The sequence below is a fragment of the Stegodyphus dumicola genome, chromosome 6, assembly GCF_044657685.1.
Source record: "Stegodyphus dumicola isolate Sdum_Otavi_A_Nest chromosome 6, ASM4465768v1".
Classification (NCBI taxonomy): domain Eukaryota; kingdom Metazoa; phylum Arthropoda; class Arachnida; order Araneae; family Eresidae; genus Stegodyphus; species Stegodyphus dumicola.
This window is the reverse complement of record NC_140773.1, coordinates 167,114,955-167,137,405: the sequence shown is the minus strand read 5'-3', so window position 1 is coordinate 167,137,405 and position 22,451 is coordinate 167,114,955. Positions and strand designations below refer to the sequence as shown.

Here is a 22,451-nt window from a genome sequence, read left to right as displayed (position 1 = left end):
TGGGACACCTGTCTGGAAAAGGTTAATAGTGCTTAGAAATTTTTCTGCACTGTAGATATTGAACTAAATGAAATAGAATGAGATATGAAAGAATTTTCATTGTATGCATAAATTTCTTTAAAACCAAAATTTATTTATGGCTAATTGTAATTTTATTTGTTTCTTAGATTTTTGGCTGATTTAATGGATAATACAGATTTAATACGGAATGTTGCTTTGATAGGCCATCTTCATCATGGAAAGGTTAGTCAAATTTTAAGTAATTTATTTCATTATATCTCAGGAATAAATTTTTATTTAAGTTTGAAGAATTAAAAAATAATCTTTTTGTTTCATGCTGATATTTGATAATCTTGATGTTTATATATTTTTCAAAGTGGTGTTGCTGAGCACTGTCTAATATTGAGATTTTATATTGTTTAATCCTAATTTTATTATGAAGGTTATAATAATCCTATTATAAAGAAATTAGAAATTTATAAAATTGGTGTGTGAAAGTAATTAATCCTTCAACCACTACCAGAACACATTATGTCCTATGAAGTTAAAGAAATTCATAGTAATAAAATGGAACTGCAAACAATCTACCCCATGGGTGAAACTCGTATTCAAACTTTGTATGTTGCCAAACTGTGTATAGCGTGTTTTATTAATGAAAAATAAATAATTTGTTTTAAATATATGATTTCTACTTATTTTCATAAATCATATTTTTCTTATATAATGCCCATTTTCAAATACAGTCAAAAGTCGTTAATTCGGACACCCATAATCCGAAATGATCTATAATCCAGACCTCAAAGCTACAAACTTTCTGCGCATGCGCGAACATAGGCATTTACGAGTGTGCGTAAGACCTTTAAGGCTGCGAATATGTGTGTGCGCATGTGCGTTTAATGTGTAATGGACGGTATAAGCTAAGCTAAAATTATCTAATTCAGTTAATGTTGCACATTGCGTTGTTCTTTAATCTCGAATTGGATCCGGCTTATTATTTTTTGCAGACTGTTAGAGCAGTTTTATAAAAGTAAGCTTGAACTTTCGATTATGTCAAATAGAATTTCCGATATATATTTACTAATATGTAAAGGATCTACAAAGTGAAAGTATGTTTCGAAATCCGAAATCTGTTTATCAGTTTCACGCCACGGCGGGCAATGAATTGGAAGTTGATCTGTCAGCACTATCCTTATCTTCAGGGCAGATGTTTTTATTTTATTTGGCTTATAATTCCTTACTAAATGTAGTATTTCATCTCGATGTACTCCGTCTTTCATATGATTTAAATCAAATTCCTCGTCATTATAATTCGCTTCCGATAGTGAAGAAAGTACCCAGAGCTTATTGAAAACAAAAAAAATTTCGATTGACAAATTAGTCGGTATTCTCAACACAGCAATTATAGGACTTCAACAGCGGAACTTTGTAACTAAACAAGAAATTATGTCTGTTTAATAGAATTAAAGAGAAAGTATTATCACATGAAACGAAGCAACTTAAACAACTTACATTGAAAGAAATGTTTAATAAAGTAAACAAATAAATATTAAGCTTTTTCTTTTTGTAAATTTTGATATCCTTTAGATCATAATTGTTCTTTATTTCATAAATTACGGTTTCATATTTTGAATTTTGTAATTTCTGCATGCCATCTTACCAGATTTAAACTGATTATCTATAATCCGGAATCGCCGAAGACCCGACGAGTCCGGATTAACGACTTTTGACTGTAACTGATTTCACCAGTTTGAATTTAAAAAAATTCTCGATGCAAATATTGAAAATTTTGATCTGTCCATTTCCCAAACATTCTGGGTTTTTAAATTTTTATAGTTCTATAGTTTGGCTACTTTGAAAATGCACATTCATGAAAAGATATGTTCTTGAATTTCAGACAAATGGATAGTTTAAAGTTTAATTCTAGTTTTAATTTTTTTTTTAATTTAATAGAACTGTAAACAATGCCTCATCATTATCTGGATGAGCTTTTATTTTCACCAGAGTTTCAGCATATGTTAGCCCTATAGGCTACAACTTTATATTTAATTTTAATTTCCATGAAAACTTCGGGGGAAATTTTATGATTTCCTGCTTTTTGAAGTTTTTGAGCCATTCTTATTAGCTTTAAATTCATTGCTGATGCAATCAAGCTGCACGGTTAAATTGTAGCTTTCTTCTGCAGCATTAAACTACTACTTGTAACTGTGATTGCAGTGTTACTGAAACTTCCACACGCATACTTCTACACCTGGGTATTCTAATTTTCAAATTTTGCATACCTTTTTGATGTAATTATAAATTTTACAACTCTTTATTCTTTGTTGTATTTGCAAGAGGTATTCCGAATTTTGAAGCATTTTCTTCAGCAGATAGTTTTTTCTGCAAAGGTTTTAATATTTCATCTTTTCGTTGTATTGGAAGCATTTAGCTTATTTCTGCAGTATTCTTCAGGACTATGATGCAAACATGTATGGAATCTGCAGGAATGTCAACTGAATTCTTGCATTTCTAAGAGAGTTCATCTTTGTGAAGTGAAAGAAATTATAAATTATAGCTCAGCCATCATTATGTGGAAAGTTAAATGTCTTAGAAAATTCTTTTGAATTTTTTCCCTTTTAATATGTACAGAAATGAAGAATCGTGGCCGACAGTGGGAACCTTAATAATTACAAATAAACAAAGGGAACTGCTGAATGTTTCCTAGAAAAATGTAGAGATTCAACTGCTTATTTGTTGCTGTTATGCAGGAATCTGAAATTTGAGATAACAAAACTTTTAAAAAAAGTTGATGTGACTTCCTTGTATGGCCTGTTAAATTATACACATTTTTTGCTGCATTTCATTTAAATTTATTTCCTTGCATTTCATTAGAGGTATATTTCTCATTCATTTAATTCAGTTCCCACTTTGCGGCAAAGAAAAAAAAAAAAAAAACTCTAAACATATTTATTTAGAATTATAAAATACAGAAAAATATAAAACACCAAATACAGTCAAAACAGGTAAAAAATATATATATTTTTACAATTAAAATTACAGTTTCTACTCAAAATTCAGCCAGCGGGCAAGAAGGCAGATTTTTCAGTGTACAAAACTGGAAGTTTACTTTTGATCCCACTTGGCAAAAAAGACATTGAAGGTGCAGAAACTGAATTCACTATTCTATTGAGTGTTAAGTATAAATGAATGGCAGTTTGTTATGCTTAACTCGCCACTTAAAAGTTTTAAATTATTGATAATTCTACAACAATTACATGCAGTTAGCTGAAGGCATAAAAACTTTAACCGGAACATAAAAACTACAGAATTCAATCACTTTTAAAGCAAAAAATGCACAATTTATCAACATATAAGAATTTTAAAAAAAAGTTCACTGAGTCAGGTAGCAGAGTCGGAAAATATATATATATTTATATATGATTGATGCAACCGATTGCAGTGAAAAAGGGAGGCACACAACTACATGTTGTAGCAGTCCCATTTACAAAATTTCAGCATTCTATGGCTAATCGTTCTTGAGTTATGCAAGATATGTACGTATATACAGACGTCAAGGAAAAAATCTCTTTTGAATACACTTTACAATCCTTTATGGCAAAAACAATCCGTTGTTCTCTCCATATGTACAGATGTTGCTCAAAAACATTGTTCAAATTCTTTCGAGTATGGTTGAAATGGATATTTTCGTTGAAATATGATACCCATAATTTTTCGGGATTCCAATATTTCCTTTACTTCATGCAGGGAAGTAAAAATGAATACTGTTAAAATGGGAAAACATATTGATTTAATACCAAAAATGTTGAGAATAATTTACCCTCAATGTGCTTAGAAATTTGAAATTAAGGTATTCAAGATACTGAAGTTCATATATGCATTAATTCAAAAAGTAAAAGTAAGATATTGCATTCATCACGCTTTTACTCACAAGTCATAAAACTGTATTTTATGACCATGAAGAAAATAACAAACACTGTCCCAGGAGATAAAATACCCATTTCATGTTTGTGTGTTATTGCATGCATATGAATAGAAAAAAAAAAAAAAATACTAGGCTATATATTTACATTTCATAATTACAGTTTCATCTATATTTTTTTCATGGTGGTACTTTTCGAAGAAAGTGACACCACCTTTGAAAAAGCTCAACCCAATATTGCATGTTTTGCACATGTACCAGGATCTGTATCAGATTCACTATCTGAAAGCAATTCGTGTAGCACATTCAGTATTGAAATTAGTGCACTTTCAGAAATGGTCAGCTCTCTCTCCGATCCATTTGGAAAATAATTAAAAACCTGAAAAAAAAATAAACCAATATTATATCTACAATTTGAAATTAAAAGCTATAAAATAAAATAAAGTAAACATCTGCAACTCAAAACTATTAAACATAGCGCTTACAAAACTTGTTTGAATGAAAGAGAAAAAAGAACTGCTCTAGTGAAAAACCAAACAGCTAACTGATAAAATTACCCCTGACCTTCAGAACATCACCCCGAACAATTTCTTAGTTGATAACCAAAACTCCCCTCAAAAAAAAAAAAAAAAAAAAAAAAAAAAAAAAAAAAAAGGAAGAGGAAAACAGGAAATGAAACACAGAAATGAGCTGCAAAGATACGGTCTTGTCCTAGTCTCTCAGAGAGTCCACTAGGGGCACACGTGATGTTCGCCGTTCAATTTTAGGCAAGATTTCAAGGTAAAAATTTTAAACTAATATAGAATAAGAAGATTAGCATACATCCAAGAAAATAATATAGAAATTTCTTTTCAAACAATTCATTTTATATCCTAAAAAATATCTGGAAGGTTTCTTTGGAAAATGAGGGTCTTTAAAAACTAAACATAGCTAAAATATATGGACTTGTTTGTGTTGGGCTGCCATCTACTATAAGTAAAGAAGTTTCAGATTAACCTACAGTAACCTATAAATCCTTTTTCATTCAATTTTGCTATGCGTACAGAAGGAAATTTTTAGATGTGCCCAGACTGGCTCACCATGCTGCAAAGGTTTAAAGCTGCTGTGCAAACTTCCTGCTCGTAACTGTTCCAATTAAGAGTTGTATTTTGGTTCATCTTAAGTTGTAATTTACTAATTTCAATTGTTGTCATCTCCTGGCGCCAGAAATAAATCAACCTCTTGATTGTGAGGAAAAGGATTTTATAACCGTGAAACCATTTTTCTTTCGCAGTCCTTTTCTCTCATTGCAAGTTTGCAAATGCCATTTATGGCATGGTTCAAAACTCAGTATCATTTTATGATTTTTCAAATGCAACTGTTTATTTTTGATGATGCTTCTTGTTTGAAATAAACCAGTCACAGACTTTTCATCCATGGGAATTCCAAAATTGTGAAATCCGTGGCAAGGAAGACATGCTTTAAATAAATATTTATTTCTTGAATTGTGTGAAATTAAACTCATTAATTGTGTTACGTCTATCACAAGTAATTAAGCAATAACAGTTTGGTGATTTTGGTTACGGTTCCAGAAATGGACTAGTACCAAATTTAAACAGTTTTCTTTTTATTTCATAAATTAATTGTCACATTGTGTTTTTAAATTGAAAAAATAAAGCATACAAATTCATGCAATCATTTTGAATAACCCTGCATGGTTAAACAGTTACATTAAAGTAATGTCCTAATTCATTAAAGAAATTAATTTGTATAATTATTCAATAGTTGCAATGATTTTGAAAGTTCTTCGTTTGTTGTTTTATGAAAATCTTCTGAAGATTATAATAAAATATTTAATAACTGAGGCTGAAAGTGTGAAAGAAATTATAATCAAATGTATCTTATGTTTAGATTTTGCAATATTAATATTAAATCATGTTTTTTTTTTTGGTCTATTTTATTCAACTGTTGCATTCAATCCAATTTAATTCATTTATATGCAAAGCAAGTGTCCTTTCATATTTGCATGAAATTTTCTTTTTCAGCTGCATATTCTTGACCCACAATAGACATTTCCACTGTATAATATAATTGTAAATTATTTTCCATTTTACAATAGCACTAACTTTTCCTATTTCATTTCAGACATCATTTGTTGATTGCTTGATAGAGCAGACACATCCTGATATGAAAGCTAGAGAAGGTTCAAATGTGAGTATTTAATAGCTTTATTGTTAAAATGTTTTTTTATTCATTTAATAGTTCTTAAAATTAAATTTTAATTAAAAAAAATTTCAGCTGCGTTACACTGATACACTGTATACAGAACAAGAGGTAAGGTGTTTTTATTTCTCTTTAGAATTAAGTTTCAAATGGTGCTATGTAATTGTTTATTATTTATTTTTTATACTTTTTACTTTATCAGCGTGGTGTGAGTATTAAAGCTACTCCTGTGACATTTGTGCTACCAGATCTAAAGGGAAAATCTTTTCTTATGAATGTTTTTGATACGCCTGGTAAGTAACTTTGTGTCTTGTGAGCAGATTGTTTCATACAATTTGCAGTTACTAAAGTTTTTACACTGATACACTTTCAGTAAAGTACTTCAAACGTAAAACAGCTCACAAACTGGCCCTGCATTTTTTATTGCTGGTTTCTTATATACAGTCAAAAGTTGTTAATCCGGACTCGTCAGGACTTTGGCGATTCCGTATTATCGATTTTTCCGGATTATAGATCATCAGTTTAAATCTCGTTAGATGGCATGCAGAAATTCTAAAATTAAAAATATGAAACCGTAATTTATAAAATAAAGAACAATTATGATCTAAAGGATATCAAAATTTACAAAAAGAAAGCTTAATATTTATTTGTTTACTTTATTAAACATTTCTTTCAATGTAAGTTGTTTAAGTTGCTTTGTTTTATGTGATAATACTTTCTCTTTAATTCTATAAACAGACATAATTTCTTGTTCAGTTACAAAGTTCCACTGTTCAAGTTCCGTAATTGCTGTGCCGAGAATACCGACTAACTTGTCAATCGAAATTTTTTCGTTTTCACTAACCTCTCTGTCACCTTCTTCATGTCTTTATCCATTTTTTGCAGCAATTCCACTTTTTGTTTGATGGACATCGAAACATACTTTCATTTTGTAGATCCTTTGGGAGCTCCAGCATCGGAAATTCTATTTGACATAATCGAAAGTTCAAGTTTACTTTTATAAAATTGCTCTTACAGTCTGCAAAAAATAATAAGACGGATCCAAATTGAAGATTAAGGAACAACGCAATCATCAACATTAACTTAAATAGATAATTAGATAATTTTAGCTTATACCGTCCGTTATACATAAAACGCGCATGCGAAAACGTATTCTGCGCGTGCGCACACGCATATGCGCAGTCGTAAAGGTCTTACGCTCACACGTAAACGCCTATGCGCATGTGTCAACGCGGCGCATGCACAGAAAGTTTTTAGCTTTGAGGTCCGGATTATAGATCATTCCGGATTATGGGTGTCCAAATTAAGGACTTTTGACTGTATATGGCGCCTTGTGTAAAATGGCTATATGTACATGACATAAATACATGAAATAATACATGAAAATATGTTGTTGAAATTATAATACTACAAAGATATTTAAATTGTCTAAATGTATTTCGGGAGCTAATATTAAATAGTTATTTCTTTGAAGACAAATTTTAAAGTGTTAGTGATAAATTGCCTTAATATAAATTTTAAATGTGAGGCTGCACATAAAAGAATAAAATGGTTTTAGAAAGCATTTTTACGAAAAAAAAGTCATTCAAAAGTATTCAAATCAGTTATAGCTGTCAGAGGTGACTGTTGGTTAAATCTGTAAAACTTTTGTATCGTTTTCGTTGCTGTATCCATGAATTTTTCTTTTGTTCCTTTTAAGTGCTTGTTATTTAAATTTTTAATTTTTTTAATGCTCTGTGTAAAATAAATTGTCAACGTGATGTGTATTTTTGTCATTGTAAATACGAGTCTTCAAAGGAAATGCTCTGTGAATGCATCTCTTTTCAGAGGTACATAGATATGCAATGGCACAATTAAATAACTGAGTTAAATCCAATTCTGAAAAATTCCATGAAAAATTTCCCCTTCTGTAGCTTACATACATTCAGCTGAATAAATAAACACTCTTAATTTGTGTACTACATCTAAATATCAAATTTTGCATTTTGTAACTACATCTGGATATCAAATCTAATTCTTTTATTGACTTCCATGGTGAACACTGAATTTAACCAACCTGTAAGTGGAATTTGTCTTAAGTGTTCAGACATGGGATTAGAAAAACTGTATATTTAAAGGGGTAGAAATTTATATATTGTTATTTTCTAGGTTTATTTAGGAAATATGGTGCTGATAAGTTCTAATAAGTTCAGAGATGTTATTACTAAAAATTTTGCCCCCCAAAAGGGTACTTAATATATCATGCCCATGTCATCGTACTTAAATATAAATATTCCAATTTTTTTAGTCAATGTCTGTACTGATAGTTAATGATATTTTCAAATTGCTTTTCTCATGCTTGCGAGTACTTTCTGGGTAAATGATTAAATCTAAGCTCTCAAAAAATAGTTGTCAACATTTTCTATTTTGGAGCAAAGTAATGTTTGGTAAGTGATTCATGTGATGTGAAAGTGAGTCTAAAGAAATGTATTAAAAAATTTGTATTTTCAAGTTCATATTTTGACAGTACAGTTTGTGACTAATTAGTTGAATTTTTGCGTAATCTAACATCAAGTTGTAAATATATAATGGGAATAAAATTTTAACAGTAATTTGAATTTTATCAAGTACAGTAAAAGCTCGACTATGGAGAGAGCCTAGGAAATACCAGATATGTGAAAAATCCCAATAGTTGAGTATAAAAAGTACAATTTCATGGTAAAAAAGCCAAATGAATGGAAAAAATTTCCAGTCTAAAATTATAAAAACAATCATTGTGTAATCATCAACTTTGATATCAAAAGCTTGCATTTAAAATTATGTAAGTTTGGAGGGGGTGCATTTCAGACATTAAAAAAAGCCAATTCATTTCATAGACTTTGAATGTATAAAGTAAATCATCTCCACTTAAGAAATGTTATCAACCAATAAAAGTTAACAAAGATGTTGCACCAATCATTTTTGTAAAAGCTTAAGGAAACGTGATGCTAAAGCAAAGTTTAAAGTTTAAAGAAATTAAACATTTAGCAGTAGTAGCAATGAAAGCTCCCTGAGATATGTTGTGCAGACATTGAAGACAATAAAAGATTTTGTACTTAACCAATTTATTAACAATATAATAAAGAATAAAAACACACAAAAATAAATGTCAATAATATCAGAGTATTAGGAAAAATATAATATAATCATCATTCATCAAATAATATTTTTACCTGGTCTTCAAAACACTGGCATTCTATATAAATAAAAATGTCCTAAACAGTAATTATGCGGCCTAAAAATAAAGCTGGCTACCCATGCAATAAGTCCATAATCAATGGTCAAGAAAAACACCTGAAAAATTTAAATGAAGTTCTTGAAAACACTTAAAACCGGCCTAACTCCGTTTGCACAAGGAATCGCCGTTCACGTATTTTTAATTCCGCCTTCATTGAAGAACATGGATGCCACCCACGGCAGTCACTCGAATGGTAGCCTCTGGAACCAAAGAACTTTATTCTGGAACCATCATCTCGCAAACCGGAATCAAGGCATTTTTATTCACCGGACTGCATGCATCCTTTTGAAGGGGCTGGAAACCGCTCTCTCACTTGCCGGGAAACCAGGAACTAGAAGCGTTGAGCCAGAGCGATGCGAGATACTTATAGCAGAAGTAGGATTGACGTCATCTCACGGCAACCAATCAGCTATCGGCACGAATCGGCTTTTCAGATGACGTAACATCATGTTTCGTTTTTGCATCTCAATTAGGTTGAAACAGTCCGTTCTCAATGCAAACAGTGGCAGCAAGAAAAAGAAGTAGAAGTAACTACTATATTACATTAAAATAAGGACTAAATTAAATAAACATTTCAAGGAGGAGAGATGATGCAGTAAAAGGTTTAAAAATAAGCTATATTTTCCAACAAATGCCCCCCACATCATCATCTCCGACCTGAAATAAAAACCGAATGCCAGTATCTTTACAAAATTCAAAACAAGAATAAATAAATATCACAATTTCATTCAGAAATTTTTAAGAAAATTTTTCTTTGGGAAAATCTTATCCCATTATTCAAAAAAATTTTACTGTAGCAAGAAAGTCCAACATGTTACAGAACAATACAAAGACATATATATGATCACACACTCAGTACTTTTACCCAGGGCCCTGGTCACTCATACAACATTCTACACTACAATTTTACATTTACCTAATATCCATCATAATATGACTTATAACATATTAGTTTCAAATAAACAAAACTCTTAATTTAAATACACACAAAAACAAATTTCATAAGAAAATTGTTCCACAAAATCTTACCAGGTTATGCTTAGTCAGCGGTTTTGTCATGGGATCAGCCAGATTATCTTTACTTGGAACATATTTTAAATCAAAAATTTCCCTGTTCAATAGATTACGAATGAAAAATAGTTTCACATCTATATGTTTTGTCCTTGAGTTTTCAATGGGTGATTTTGTAAAACATATAGCAGCCATGTTATCAGCAAACAATATTGGCCTCGAAACATAGTTACTTGCAATCTTAAACTGAATGCATTCATCCAAAATGTTTTTAAACCAAACTAATTCTTTTGCTGATTCAGTCATGGAGATAAATTCAGCCTCCATAGTAGATAAACTCACTCCCCTTTCTTTAAATGTACGCCAAGATACAGGTGATTCTCCCAACAAAGCTATTTGTCCACCAATAGAAACCATATCATCCCTGCTTGAAGCAAAATCCGAATCTGAATATATACTGAGCTTCAGTTCCTTGCATACCAGCTTGAGTTTGTGCTGTCTGGTATTGGAAACGTACCCTAAAAGTTTAAGTAATCCTTCCCAGTGAAACTTACCAGGATTGCTTTGGAACTGAGAAAATATATTAACAGCATAAACTATATCCGGACGAGTACGACTGCAAAGAAACGAGAGACATCCCAAAACATTTCTATAAGGATAATTCATCATTTCAGTCGTTTCTTCTTGTGTACTGGGACTTTGAGACTTTGAGTATTTCACACCTTTAACTATTGGAAGGGAAGTAATTTGTATTTTAAAAGACTTAAATCGATCAACTATGTCTTCTGTATATAATTGCTGATGAATTAAAACACTATTTTTCTCATATTCAAACTCCACACCCAGAAGCTTTCTTGTTTTACCTAAAATTTTCAAATCAAGATGTGAACTCAGGACTTTTAATATCCTTTTGGCCTGAACTTCACTTTTCCCAAACACAACTATATCATCAACATAAATCAACAGAATGACAAAATCTTTAAAACGATAGACACAATTACACCACTCTAACTTGATAAACCCTAGGTTACATAGTGTTCTATCCAACTCGTAGTACCATAATTGCCCACTCTGATGCAAACCATATAAGGCTCTATCTAAGCGACACACAAAAGTTTCTTTATCTCGCTCCACAAAACCCTGAGGTTGGGACATGTAAATTTCCTCTGATAAAGGAGCATAGAGATAGGCACTTTTCACGTCACATTGTATATTTGCCCATCCAAGGTGTGCAACTAAAAGGGAGAAAAAGAGCCTTATTACTGAAAAGTTGACTACAGGAGAGTAGGTTTCATCATAGGTATCGTATTTAATTTGCCGATAACCCTGAGCCACTAAACGAGCTTTAAAACGAACGTTTCCAAATTCGTCACGTTTAATGTTGAAAATCCACCTGCAACCTAGTGGAGTCTTGTCTTTAGGAAGTGGAACAAGATGCCATACCTTATGCTTTCGCATGTTGGCCATTTCCTCTTCCATTGCCTCTATCCATTTAAGGTTTTCTGCAGATTTCATTGCCTGGTTATAAGTGTTTGGAATTGAAACATCTAGTCAGCTATCTCGGATATACGACGTTGAAGGAGTACCAGTTGGGTCGATTTCACCACTATAAGTATTGCTTCCCTTGAAATCAAACAAGGTAGGATCATACTGAATATTATGTTCAGTGCAATACCTTTCTACATCATTTGGTGATCGTAGTCTTTGATTAGACCCCCTCTCAAAATAATACACATCCGTATGAGTGCCGTCTGGCCTTGGAACAGGTTTACGAAGCCAAGTTACTTGTCTCAATGTAGATTGAGTGTCAGTGCCAATTGTAGAAGAAGGTATATTGGTATCGGTTCTTTCCTCTATTTCAGGAAAATAGCCAACTGGAGTGTCAGTAGATTGGAACTCTACCCTTTCTTCAGATTCCAAATCAGGAAGGGTGCCCAGTGCAGCTCCACTGCCACTTTTCTGCATTCCAATTAAATCTTTAAAAGTAGCATTTAGGGTTTCTACTACCTTTTGCTCATTTTCCAACCAAATCTTGTACCCTTTTGTTCGTACACTGTACCCAATCAATCGGCCCTTTGTTGCCTTTGGATCAAGTTTAGAATTTCTTTTAGCCTTTGGAATTCCCACATAGGCAATCGTTCCAAATGCCTTAAGATGACGTACTGATGGTTTCCGCTTAGTGTATAATTCAAATGGGGTTCTGTCTTGGCCCTTATGACAAATTCTATTAAATGAATATGCAAAATACATTACTGCATCTGACCAAAATTCGGAACTCATTTCACTATCGTGCAAGATTGCACGTTCTTCTATTATTTAGTACATTATTTAGAGCTGTCTGATTAAATCTCTCACAAACTCCATTCTGTTCTGGAGTGTAGACATCTGTAAATTCGTGCTTTACACCATTTTTATTACAATATGACCTGAATTGATCATTATCATATTCTCGCCCATTGTCAGTCCTAAAGTATTTCAACTTAAGGTTCAAAGATCTTTCTGCACGTGCTATATGCCTTTCAAATACTTCAAACACCTGACTTTTCTCCACAATGGGGTACACTACCACGTAACGAGAATATTCGTCAATAAAGGAAACGAAATAACGTTCACCATTCCTACCTGGAATGTTAATAGGTCCCCATACATCAGAGAAAACCCTTTCAAGCGGTCTCTTTACTTGAATACCTTCTAAAGGTCTATAGGAGATTCGTCTTTGCTTATTGATTTGGCAATGTTCACAAAACAAATTAGGTGAGTGCTTTAACACAGGAAGACCTCGAACTGAATGTCTCTTACTAGTCCTGACAATAGTATCATAATTTATATGACCAAACTGACCATGCCATAATTCACTATTATTATGCTGAACTGTGGATGCCTCAAATTTTACAGATTTGCCCCCTCCCCTTTTTCATTATTTTCGGGAATACATGATAGTTACTTCCTATCAACTTAGCCTTGTACAAAGTTGAATTCTCATCATCAGTAACTTTAATTTGCCCATTTTTACCATAAAATCTTGCTCCATTGATATCCACCCTAGGTCCAGATATTAAATTTCGTCTCAGTTCAGGTGAATATAACACATCTTTAAGCAAAATAACTGTATCCCCAAATTTCATTTTAACAGTACCCTTCCCATGAATTGGAAAAGTTACCCCATCAATAGCTACTAGCATATTCTCATTTTTCACAGGAGAAAAAGTATCAAACAATTCACGATTTTTACAAAAATGATGAGATGCAGCCGTATCAAAAATCCAACTATCATCATTTTCTTCCAAATTGTTAACATTGGCTTGAGCTATAAAATGGGACTGTGCATGGGAATTATTTTTACTTTTACTCAACTTGGGTTTATTCTTACACTTAGAAGATGTTTTATTACTACTAGATACAGCTGAGGAAACAGAAGAAGCAGGTGAGGGTGATCTGGAAAAGTTACCTCTCATTCTACAGTATTTTTGAATATGACCTGGACGGCCATATTTATAACACTTGAGCCCTTTAATCTGCTTAAATTTGGGTTCACAGTGAGTACTTTGAACTTCTATAGTCTTATTGGAGTTTTCCCTATCTATCTCTCTTAAATTAAGACGTGTTTCCTCTGCTAGAATTTCAAGTTCAACATTTTTAAAAATGAACTTTTCATCTGGCCACCTCAAAATATTCTGAACTACTTGATCAAATTTATCTGGAAGGAACCTAAGAAACTGGAAACATATATATACGTCTCTTACAGCCTGATTAATATCAGCTAACTGTTCAGTTACGCGTTTTAATCTAGAAGAAAAGAAACTAATACTTTCATATGGCTTAATTTTGCAATTTAAGAACTCTGAAAACAGGGACATATGTCTTGACCGATAATCTGGCTGGAAATATTTGGCAAGCGTATTCCATGCCACTACCGGGTCATCAATTTCACATATCAAATTTCTATATTCAGGGCTTACATTCATATAAATTAACGATAATGCTAATCAACTTCTATTTTGATAGTCGGCAATAATTTCTTTTGTAATACCCTTAACATCATCTAAATCAGGACATTTTTCAATACCTTTGACCAAAAGCCATGCATTTTTTTCATTCAAGACAAACTTCATATCTTTGGACCATGTAAAATAATTACATGCATCAAGTTTAGCAATATTATGCATGACACTAACAGTAGCCATATTTGAATTTTAACAAAAACCGCCCCCCAATCTCTTAAGTCCTAAATTAACTTTAAACTTCAAAAGTCTGCACTAAAAATAACTCAGGAGCTGGTGGCCCATAACCAAAATGATGCTAAAGCAAAGTTTAAAGTTTAAAGAAATTAAACATTTAGCAGTAGTAGCAATGAAAGCTCCCTGAGATATGTTTTGCAGACATTGAAGACAATAAAAGATTTTGTACTTAACCAATTTATTAACAATATAATAAAGAATAAAAACACACAAAAATAAATGTCAATAATATCAGAGTATTAGGAAAAATATAATATAATCAACATTCATCAAATAATATTTTTACCTGGTCTTCAAAACACTGGCATTCTATATAAATAAAAATGTCCTAAACAGTAATTATGCGGCCTAAAAATAAAGCTGGCCACCCATTCAATAAGTCCATAATCAATGGTCAAGAAAAACACCTGAAAAATTTAAATGAAGTTCTTGAAAACACTTAAAACCGGCCTAACTCCGTTTGCACAAGGAATCGCCGTTCACGTATTTTTAATTCCGCCTTCATTGAAGAACATGGATGCCACCCACGGCAGTCACTCGAATGGTAGCCTCTGGAACCATCATCTCGCAAACCGGAATCAAGGCATTTTTATTCACCGGACTGCATGCATCTTTTTGAAGGGGCTGGAAACCGCTCTCTCACTTGCCGGGAAACCAGGAACTAGAAGCGTTGAGCCTTGAAACTTTGCGGTTATACTGGCTTTCAGCAGGAAATTAAAGTCCTGCTCTTGCCAGTTCCTGATGTGATCCCATGTGGGGCCTGACAGAGTAGAAACCTGAAAGAAATTTTCTCTCGTGGAGGTAGAAGTGTGCTGGAGAGAGAAAAAGAGGAAAAGAAGCACTTTGCTCCTGTACTGCTACATCTTGGATGGAATCCGCCAAGCAGGGGCCGGAGAAAGAAACTTCAGATGACCTGTGTAAGATAGCCCGAATACTAACTGTTCATTCGTCGGAGCCAGTCACATGGGAGGTCACCCTCCCAGAAACTGACCCCGATCGATGCTGCTTGAAAACCAGAAAACTGGAACTTAGAATTCTGAACTCAAGAGGTGGGTGGCAAATGGGTGGAGGTTTTTGTCTTCAGCCAGGATTTCGTAGATAAGAATGTCCGTGAAATTAGCGGGATTCACATTGATAATATTATTAAAAAAGTTGTTGTTTATTCTGCTGAGGTAGTCCTGAATAGTATCTATTTTCAAGTCGGAGTGGAGAGTCCTATTCTGAACATAGTAAGGAGCTTTTGTGATGATTCTTAGCACCTTATTTTGAATCACTTGGAGTTTGCTAATTTCGTTTGCTTTGTAGTTTGCCCAGGCTGTGGAAGCATACATGAGAATGGGTCGGATTACAGTTTCATAAATCCTCTTTTTCAGTCTGAGGGTGAGGTTTTCATTCTTTAGGAGAGGAAAAAGCCTGAAAATGATCCCGTGTGCTTTTCCGCTTACTCTAAGCATATGATCCTTCCAATTGTAGTTCTTGTTAAGGGTAACTCCCAGGTAATTAGCTTTATCAACTGTAGGGATGATTTTGCCAAAAAGTTTAACCTCAGTTCTGACCCGTTTCCTCTGTCTGCGATTTCGAATGAGTAGAATCTTGGACTTTTCTGGCTGAATGCACGTTTTCCAGCGACTGCACCACCCCTCAATAGCAGGGATTTTGGCCTGAATTCTCGACAAGGCATACTCTGGGTTTAGAGACTTGGTGGCTATCGCTGTATCATCAGCGTAGCTGGCTGCGAGAACATTTGTATCCTCGGAAAAGCAAGGGAAATCGTTGGTATAGATGATGTAAAAAAGCGGGCCTAAAATTGACCCTTGAGGAATACCTGCATAAATATTTTTGACACATGAAGTTGCATTTCCAACTCCAACGGTGTAAGTTCTATTTTCAAGGAAGGACTTGATAATGTGTATCAGATTTCTGGGGAAACCGAGATGAATTAGCTTATAGATTAGCCCTGGATGCCAGACGCGGTCAAAAGCCTTTGCCACGTCTAGCATCAGGATAGCAACACTCATTCTGTTGTGCATAGCTGCGCCGATGAACTCCGTGAGCCTGACTAACTGCGTTGTAGTCGAAAGTCCTTTCCGGAAACCGTGCTGGTGATCAACGAGAAAGTCCAAGTTTCCTTGCATTCTGAGATAAATAATACGTTCCAGGATCTTGCTTATGGAGGACAGCAGACTGATGGGTCTAAAGTTTGCCGGGTAATCCTGTGTTTTCCCTGGCTTAGGAATCATCAGGATGCTTGCTTGCTTCCAGAAAAGCGGGAAATAATTTTGATACAAACATGCATTGAGAATGCCTGTTAATTTGCATACGGTCTTAAAAGGCATGTTTTTCAGCAACTGGTTCGTGATCTTGTCCTTTCCTGGAGCTTTCTTTAATTTAAGTCCCTTAATAATGTTCTGCACTTCGTGCGGTGTGGTTAGTTTGATAGAAGGTTCCGTAGAAGGGGAGTGCAGCCATTGATCATTAAGGTAATGAACTTGAATGTCCGAACTATGATCTGAGGGGAAGGAATTTGGAATGAACTGTTTAGAAAGGTGTTCTGCAAAAAGTTCCGCTTTGTCTTGATCAGAGTAAGCAAATCCGTTATCGCATTTAAGCGGTTTTCTGGTAGAGCAGGGGCGTTTTAGTGTCCTTGTATGACACCAGATGGTGCCAGGTTTGTCGTTGATCTTTTCCATCTTATCCTGCCATAAGCTAGAAGGATGGTCCTGAATCTTTTGCTTGATCTTCCTATTAAGCCTGTTAATTTGAGTTTTGATAGCAGGATCCCAGGTGAGATTAAATTCCTTTCGGAGATGATTTCAAAAGCAGATTATTTCGCGAATGTTGGCAGGAAGCGTGTGCTCATGTCTGACACGCTCAACCTCAGTCATAGCTAGGGACTTAGCAGAATGCAGGTACGAAGTAAAGTCTGTTATAGCACGTTCAATATCCGTAGTGCTTTGTAACGAGTCACAATTAAAATCAGTGGTCATCAAAGTATTATGATAAAGATTCCAATCAGTATGCTTAATTGGCGGTAGGTTCTTAGCATTTTCCACTCCAAGGTAAGCAAGCACAGGTAAATGATCAGAAGACATGTCATATGTTACCGTAATAGCCATAGGAATATTGAACGTCGTAATAAAAATATCCAGAATGTCAGGCCAATGGTTGAGTATATTTGGCCTATAGGTAGGCTCATCCGGCACATGCAGAAAGACAGGGTAATTACACACAAAATCATGCACTATGTGTCCATTATAATTCGAGTTGCGGCATCCCCTGTCGAGATGCTTGGCGTTTAAATCGCCACCTAGAAAGGTGGGGAAGTCTGAGTTAATAAGTCTATCCAGAATTTCAGCACTGAGCTTGTTCCCAGGGCGGTTATACATCGCACAGAAAGTGACATCCCCAATGTTGGGTAGATTCACCATCACTTTAACACTTTCCATTCCATCACAATTTTCTGCACTTTTCAGATATGAATCAAATGTCCTTTTAACATAAATGAGCACTCCGCCACCACGGTGGTGGAGTCTGTCACTACGGTAGCTGAAATAATTGGCTATCCTTAAGGAGTGCGAAGGGTTAGCATGGGTTTCTGTAATTAAGCAGATGTCTACGTCATTTTGCTGGATAAATTCATAAAGTTCCGGTATCTTAGAGGTAACGTTCTGCACGTTCCAGAGCAGGATCTTAACAGGAGAACTTTGCCGGGAGGTGGGATTATCCATGGTTGGGGGAAGCTGGCCTGACTGTGTCCTCTATCATAGAGGCGGTAGGAAGTGCCTTCGCTACATCAGCAAACATAGAGATGGCTGTTGTGAGCTTTTGAATTACCGCATTAGCTTCGTCGAGCTTTGCTTGAAGCTCACTGAGTTGTGGGAAGGTTGCTTGTGGCGCCATCTGTGGGGGAGTAGCATTACTATTGTTGACTACTCTATCTGCATATGATATGCCTTTTTGCACAAAGGATGAGCGAGGCTTGGGGTAGAACGAACAACCTTTAAAACTGGCAGTATGAGGAAGTCCGCAATGACAGCACTTTGGTGGCACATCCTTGGGCTTGGTGCAGTCACGAGACTCATGCCCCTGACCACATTTGACACACCGTGGTGCGTGACGGCATTGACTTTGAGCGTGGTAAAAGTCTTGGCATCGGAAGCACTGCGTGATACCGCGTCTACCTCTGTATCTTTCAACTGTTATCTTTAGCCTCATAAGATACTTTAGATTATTAAAAATGTCCTTGGTTTTCTCATTCCTTTCTAGCAAGATCAGAAATAGAGGCATGGGGGCAATTTCAGGACCTTTTCGGCGAGACATTTGTACAACCTTTTTAACAGCGTATCCTTCTGCAATGAGAGCATCTTGGATATCCGTAACTGGGGTGTCAATCGGAAGGCTACGAATGACGACTTTGATGTTTTTGTCTTCAGCAAGCTGATATGAATGAAATTTAATCTTTTTGTCGCCAAGGAGGTCCGTGATGTTACGATAAGTCTCACTGGAATTGACTTTGATTTCAAATTCATCTACGGCATTCATCTTTGCATTAAATTCACTGTAGCCGGAGTTATCCAATAGATCAGTAATATCCTTCCATTTCCAGTTTGAATCCTTAATGACAATCGGCGGAAGCTTCGAACTTCTTTTCGGAAACTTAAATTCTTCAGATACATGAGCATCACTTATTTGCCCAGCCGGGCACGTGACCTCATCTGTATTTCCGATAGGCCACAACATGCTTTCCGTCAGGGACGTACTTGCAGCCGGCTTCTCGGAGGATTCACTAGATGGTGCCACTTTAGCGTGGCTACTGGTCGCTACTTTAGATGGGTTTGTGGAGGAGATTTCATTCGGCTTTTTGGATGAATCATCAGCTTTTGCAGCCCTCGGTTTCATCCTGCCTTTTACTGCAACATCGCCTTGGGTAGTTGAGTGAGTACTCCGTTCAGTACGATGGGTATGAGCTTTTTCGGGAGGAAGCTGAGTTAGCACATGGTATTTGTTTTTCAAATCCAATTCGGCTGACTTTTCAGGGCTGAGCGGCCATTTAACACTGTGGCTGGGGGTAATCCATTCCATGCTTGAATCCACATCGTTTGAATGGTTAGACTCAGATTGAGAGGCCAAATCTCTTTCCGTGTTATGTATTATATCCATAAATCTGTTCAGGAATGCCAATTCAACTTGCTCATAGGGGGTCAGGCTATCATTCCTGGAAGTCAGTGCATGAAAGCGATCCACAATTTGCTGAATAATTGACATTTTCCAGATCAAGTCCAAGTCAAGCGTTGAGCCAGAGCGACGTGAGATACTTATAGCAGAAGTAGGAATGATGTCATCTCACGGCAACCAATCAGCTATCGGCACGAATCGGCTTTTCAGATGACGTAACATCATGTTTCGTTTTTGCATCTCAATTAGGTTGAAACAGTCCGTTCTCAATGCAAACAGTGGCAGCAAGAAAAAGAAGTAGAAGTAACTACTATATTACATTAAAATAAGAACTAAATTAAATAAACATTTCAAGGAGGAGAGATGCTGCAGTAAAAGGTTTAAAAATAAGCTATATTTTCCAACAAAATGGATAATTTTTATGTAGTTAGGCTCAACTTATGGAGACTTAAATTATGAATGTAGCATATAAAAAAATTAAATTGCTTATCATAAGTTTTGCTCTGAATAGCCAGCATGTATCTGTTTTCAAATAAAGTCACACATTGTGGCCATTAGTGTACTCTTTTCTTCATTCCAGGATCCTAAAACTTTGAAAATACTTCACTGCACACTGCTTTGTAGAAGGCAAGTCTGAAATATTAGCCATTTTTTTTTTTTTTTCAAAATGCAATTGGGGATAAAGATAAATAGCAATTAACTAAACCTTCTTTATCAAATATATGCTGTTGTGTCCTTATGCTCACTTTATAATGGCTTTACAAGTCTTTCATTTGCCATATTTGGGGGGGGGGTTCAGAATTTTGCAGCTATTTCAGCTTTCTAGTAAGTTGAATGCTTATCCCTTATTTCCACTCAAATATATGCTGTTGAGTCCTTATGCTCACTTTATAATGGCTGTACAAGTCTTTCATTTACCATATTTGCAGGGGGGGGAGTGTCCAGAATTTTCCAGTTATTTCAGCTTTCTAGTAAGTTGAATGCCAAATAGTCGGGTTATACTGTGTATGTTGTATTAATCAGAAATATTATGTAGTATAAAGCAATTACTTTGCATTTACTTATATTAGTGACTTCTTTAAATAGGTCATGTAAATTTTTCTGATGAAGTAACTGCAGCAATCAGGCTTTGCGATGGGGTCATTTTATTTGTTGATGCTGCTGAAGGAGTAAGTAAAAAATTTGATTCCAGTTATTTATTATAAGTGTTCTGCCCACATAAGCTAAATAAAATTCAGTTATATCTAGTTGTTTAATATGCTGAACTTTTATAACAATTGAAATTTATTTCAATTTGTAAATAGTCTAGCTGTAATTATAATTAAATTTTTAGAAAGTATCATTTGCTATTCCATATGTTTTAAAATACAGGCTTCATTCAAATTCCAAAGTAAAATGTTTGAATGATAACTTTAGTAAATCAGAATGGCGTAAAGAACTGGTTACTATTAAATTACCATATTTTCTTGTATATGATGCACACTGGTGTATAACATACATCTATCATTACTAGCTACTTATTTTATATTTTAGGTATATTTGCCATAATGTATCCAATTTTTAACAAAGAAACCTAAAAGATACATGTGCAGTGCTTTTATCTTTTGAGGTCATTTATTTGAAGATTTGTCCTAGCGTTTCGAACAACGTTATAGCGAACTGACAAGTGATAAATGGAACAATATGTGTGTGGGTTAAATGCTTGAAAGAGTACCAAATTGCACTTTGCGACGTTGCCTATGGCCTCTTTAGGTGCAGACCAACCCCCTCTTTGGCCTGCGATGAAGTAAACTCACTTTTCATCACAAGTGATGATCTGGTCCAGAATTTTGTTCATGCATTGATATTCGATCATATTAGTGCAGGCCCAAACATGTCTGTCCTTATATGCTTGAGTCAGCTCATGTGGCATCCAGCGATTGAACTTGTACGTCAAGTTTATGTGATGCAAAGCATGATTACTGGACATAGCACTAATGTCTAACTCCTTAATAAGCTCTCGAGTGGTTGCACGCTGATCTTCTTCCACATGTTCTTACATGCGAGGCTCATCAACATCAGTAGGCCGGCCAGAGTGCTCTGCTTCTTGAATGTCATAATCCTTATTTTTGAACTTCCGGTACCTTCACAGTGTCATTCCCATGTCGCCATTCCTGTTGCAGAAAAGTTTTTTTATCTTAACAATACATAATTTTTTATTCTAACCTCCACGTATGGTACACATGGGATTTGGTGACATTACAACATTAGTACAGGTTTGCCACGCTATGTAAAAAACCGGAAAAAGTCAGGGAATTCGAAAATTGACCAAAAAAGTCAGGGAATTTAAATATTTTAGTCAAAATCTGAAAAATGTCATACGGCGGTCCCCTCAAAAGCGAGTTTTGTCCCAATGTTGGAAGCAATGGCTTTGTTGGCGACTTATGTATTGAATGAGCGTCATTCGGGTAGCTGGCTAAAGCCAATTTTTGTAGCTCCAATCAGATTGTCTTTTAGAAAGGCAAAGCAAGTTTAGTTTCCGGTAACCTTGAGAATCCTAAGACTAGCATGTGCAGGTTATGTTGAACTAAAAAAAATACCTTTTCTTGTGTACAACAAAATCAGTTTAATCCTAATATACAGTCCCATGGAGGCTAGAATAGCCCCTATG

General features: G+C 34.9%; 1 protein-coding gene across 1 annotated transcript in view; it reads left to right on the top strand.

Annotated features, from left to right (window-relative positions):
- Positions 1-22,451, top strand: part of LOC118183848 (116 kDa U5 small nuclear ribonucleoprotein component) — a 104,203-nt gene that overhangs the window by 20,081 nt on the left and 61,671 nt on the right. Inside the window, exons 5-9 of the mRNA XM_035353453.2 lie at positions 168-243; positions 6,044-6,109; positions 6,197-6,232; positions 6,324-6,414; positions 20,888-20,970. Coding sequence (XP_035209344.1) covers positions 168-243; positions 6,044-6,109; positions 6,197-6,232; positions 6,324-6,414; positions 20,888-20,970 — 352 coding nt within the window. The remainder of the gene's footprint in view (positions 1-167; positions 244-6,043; positions 6,110-6,196; positions 6,233-6,323; positions 6,415-20,887; positions 20,971-22,451) is intronic.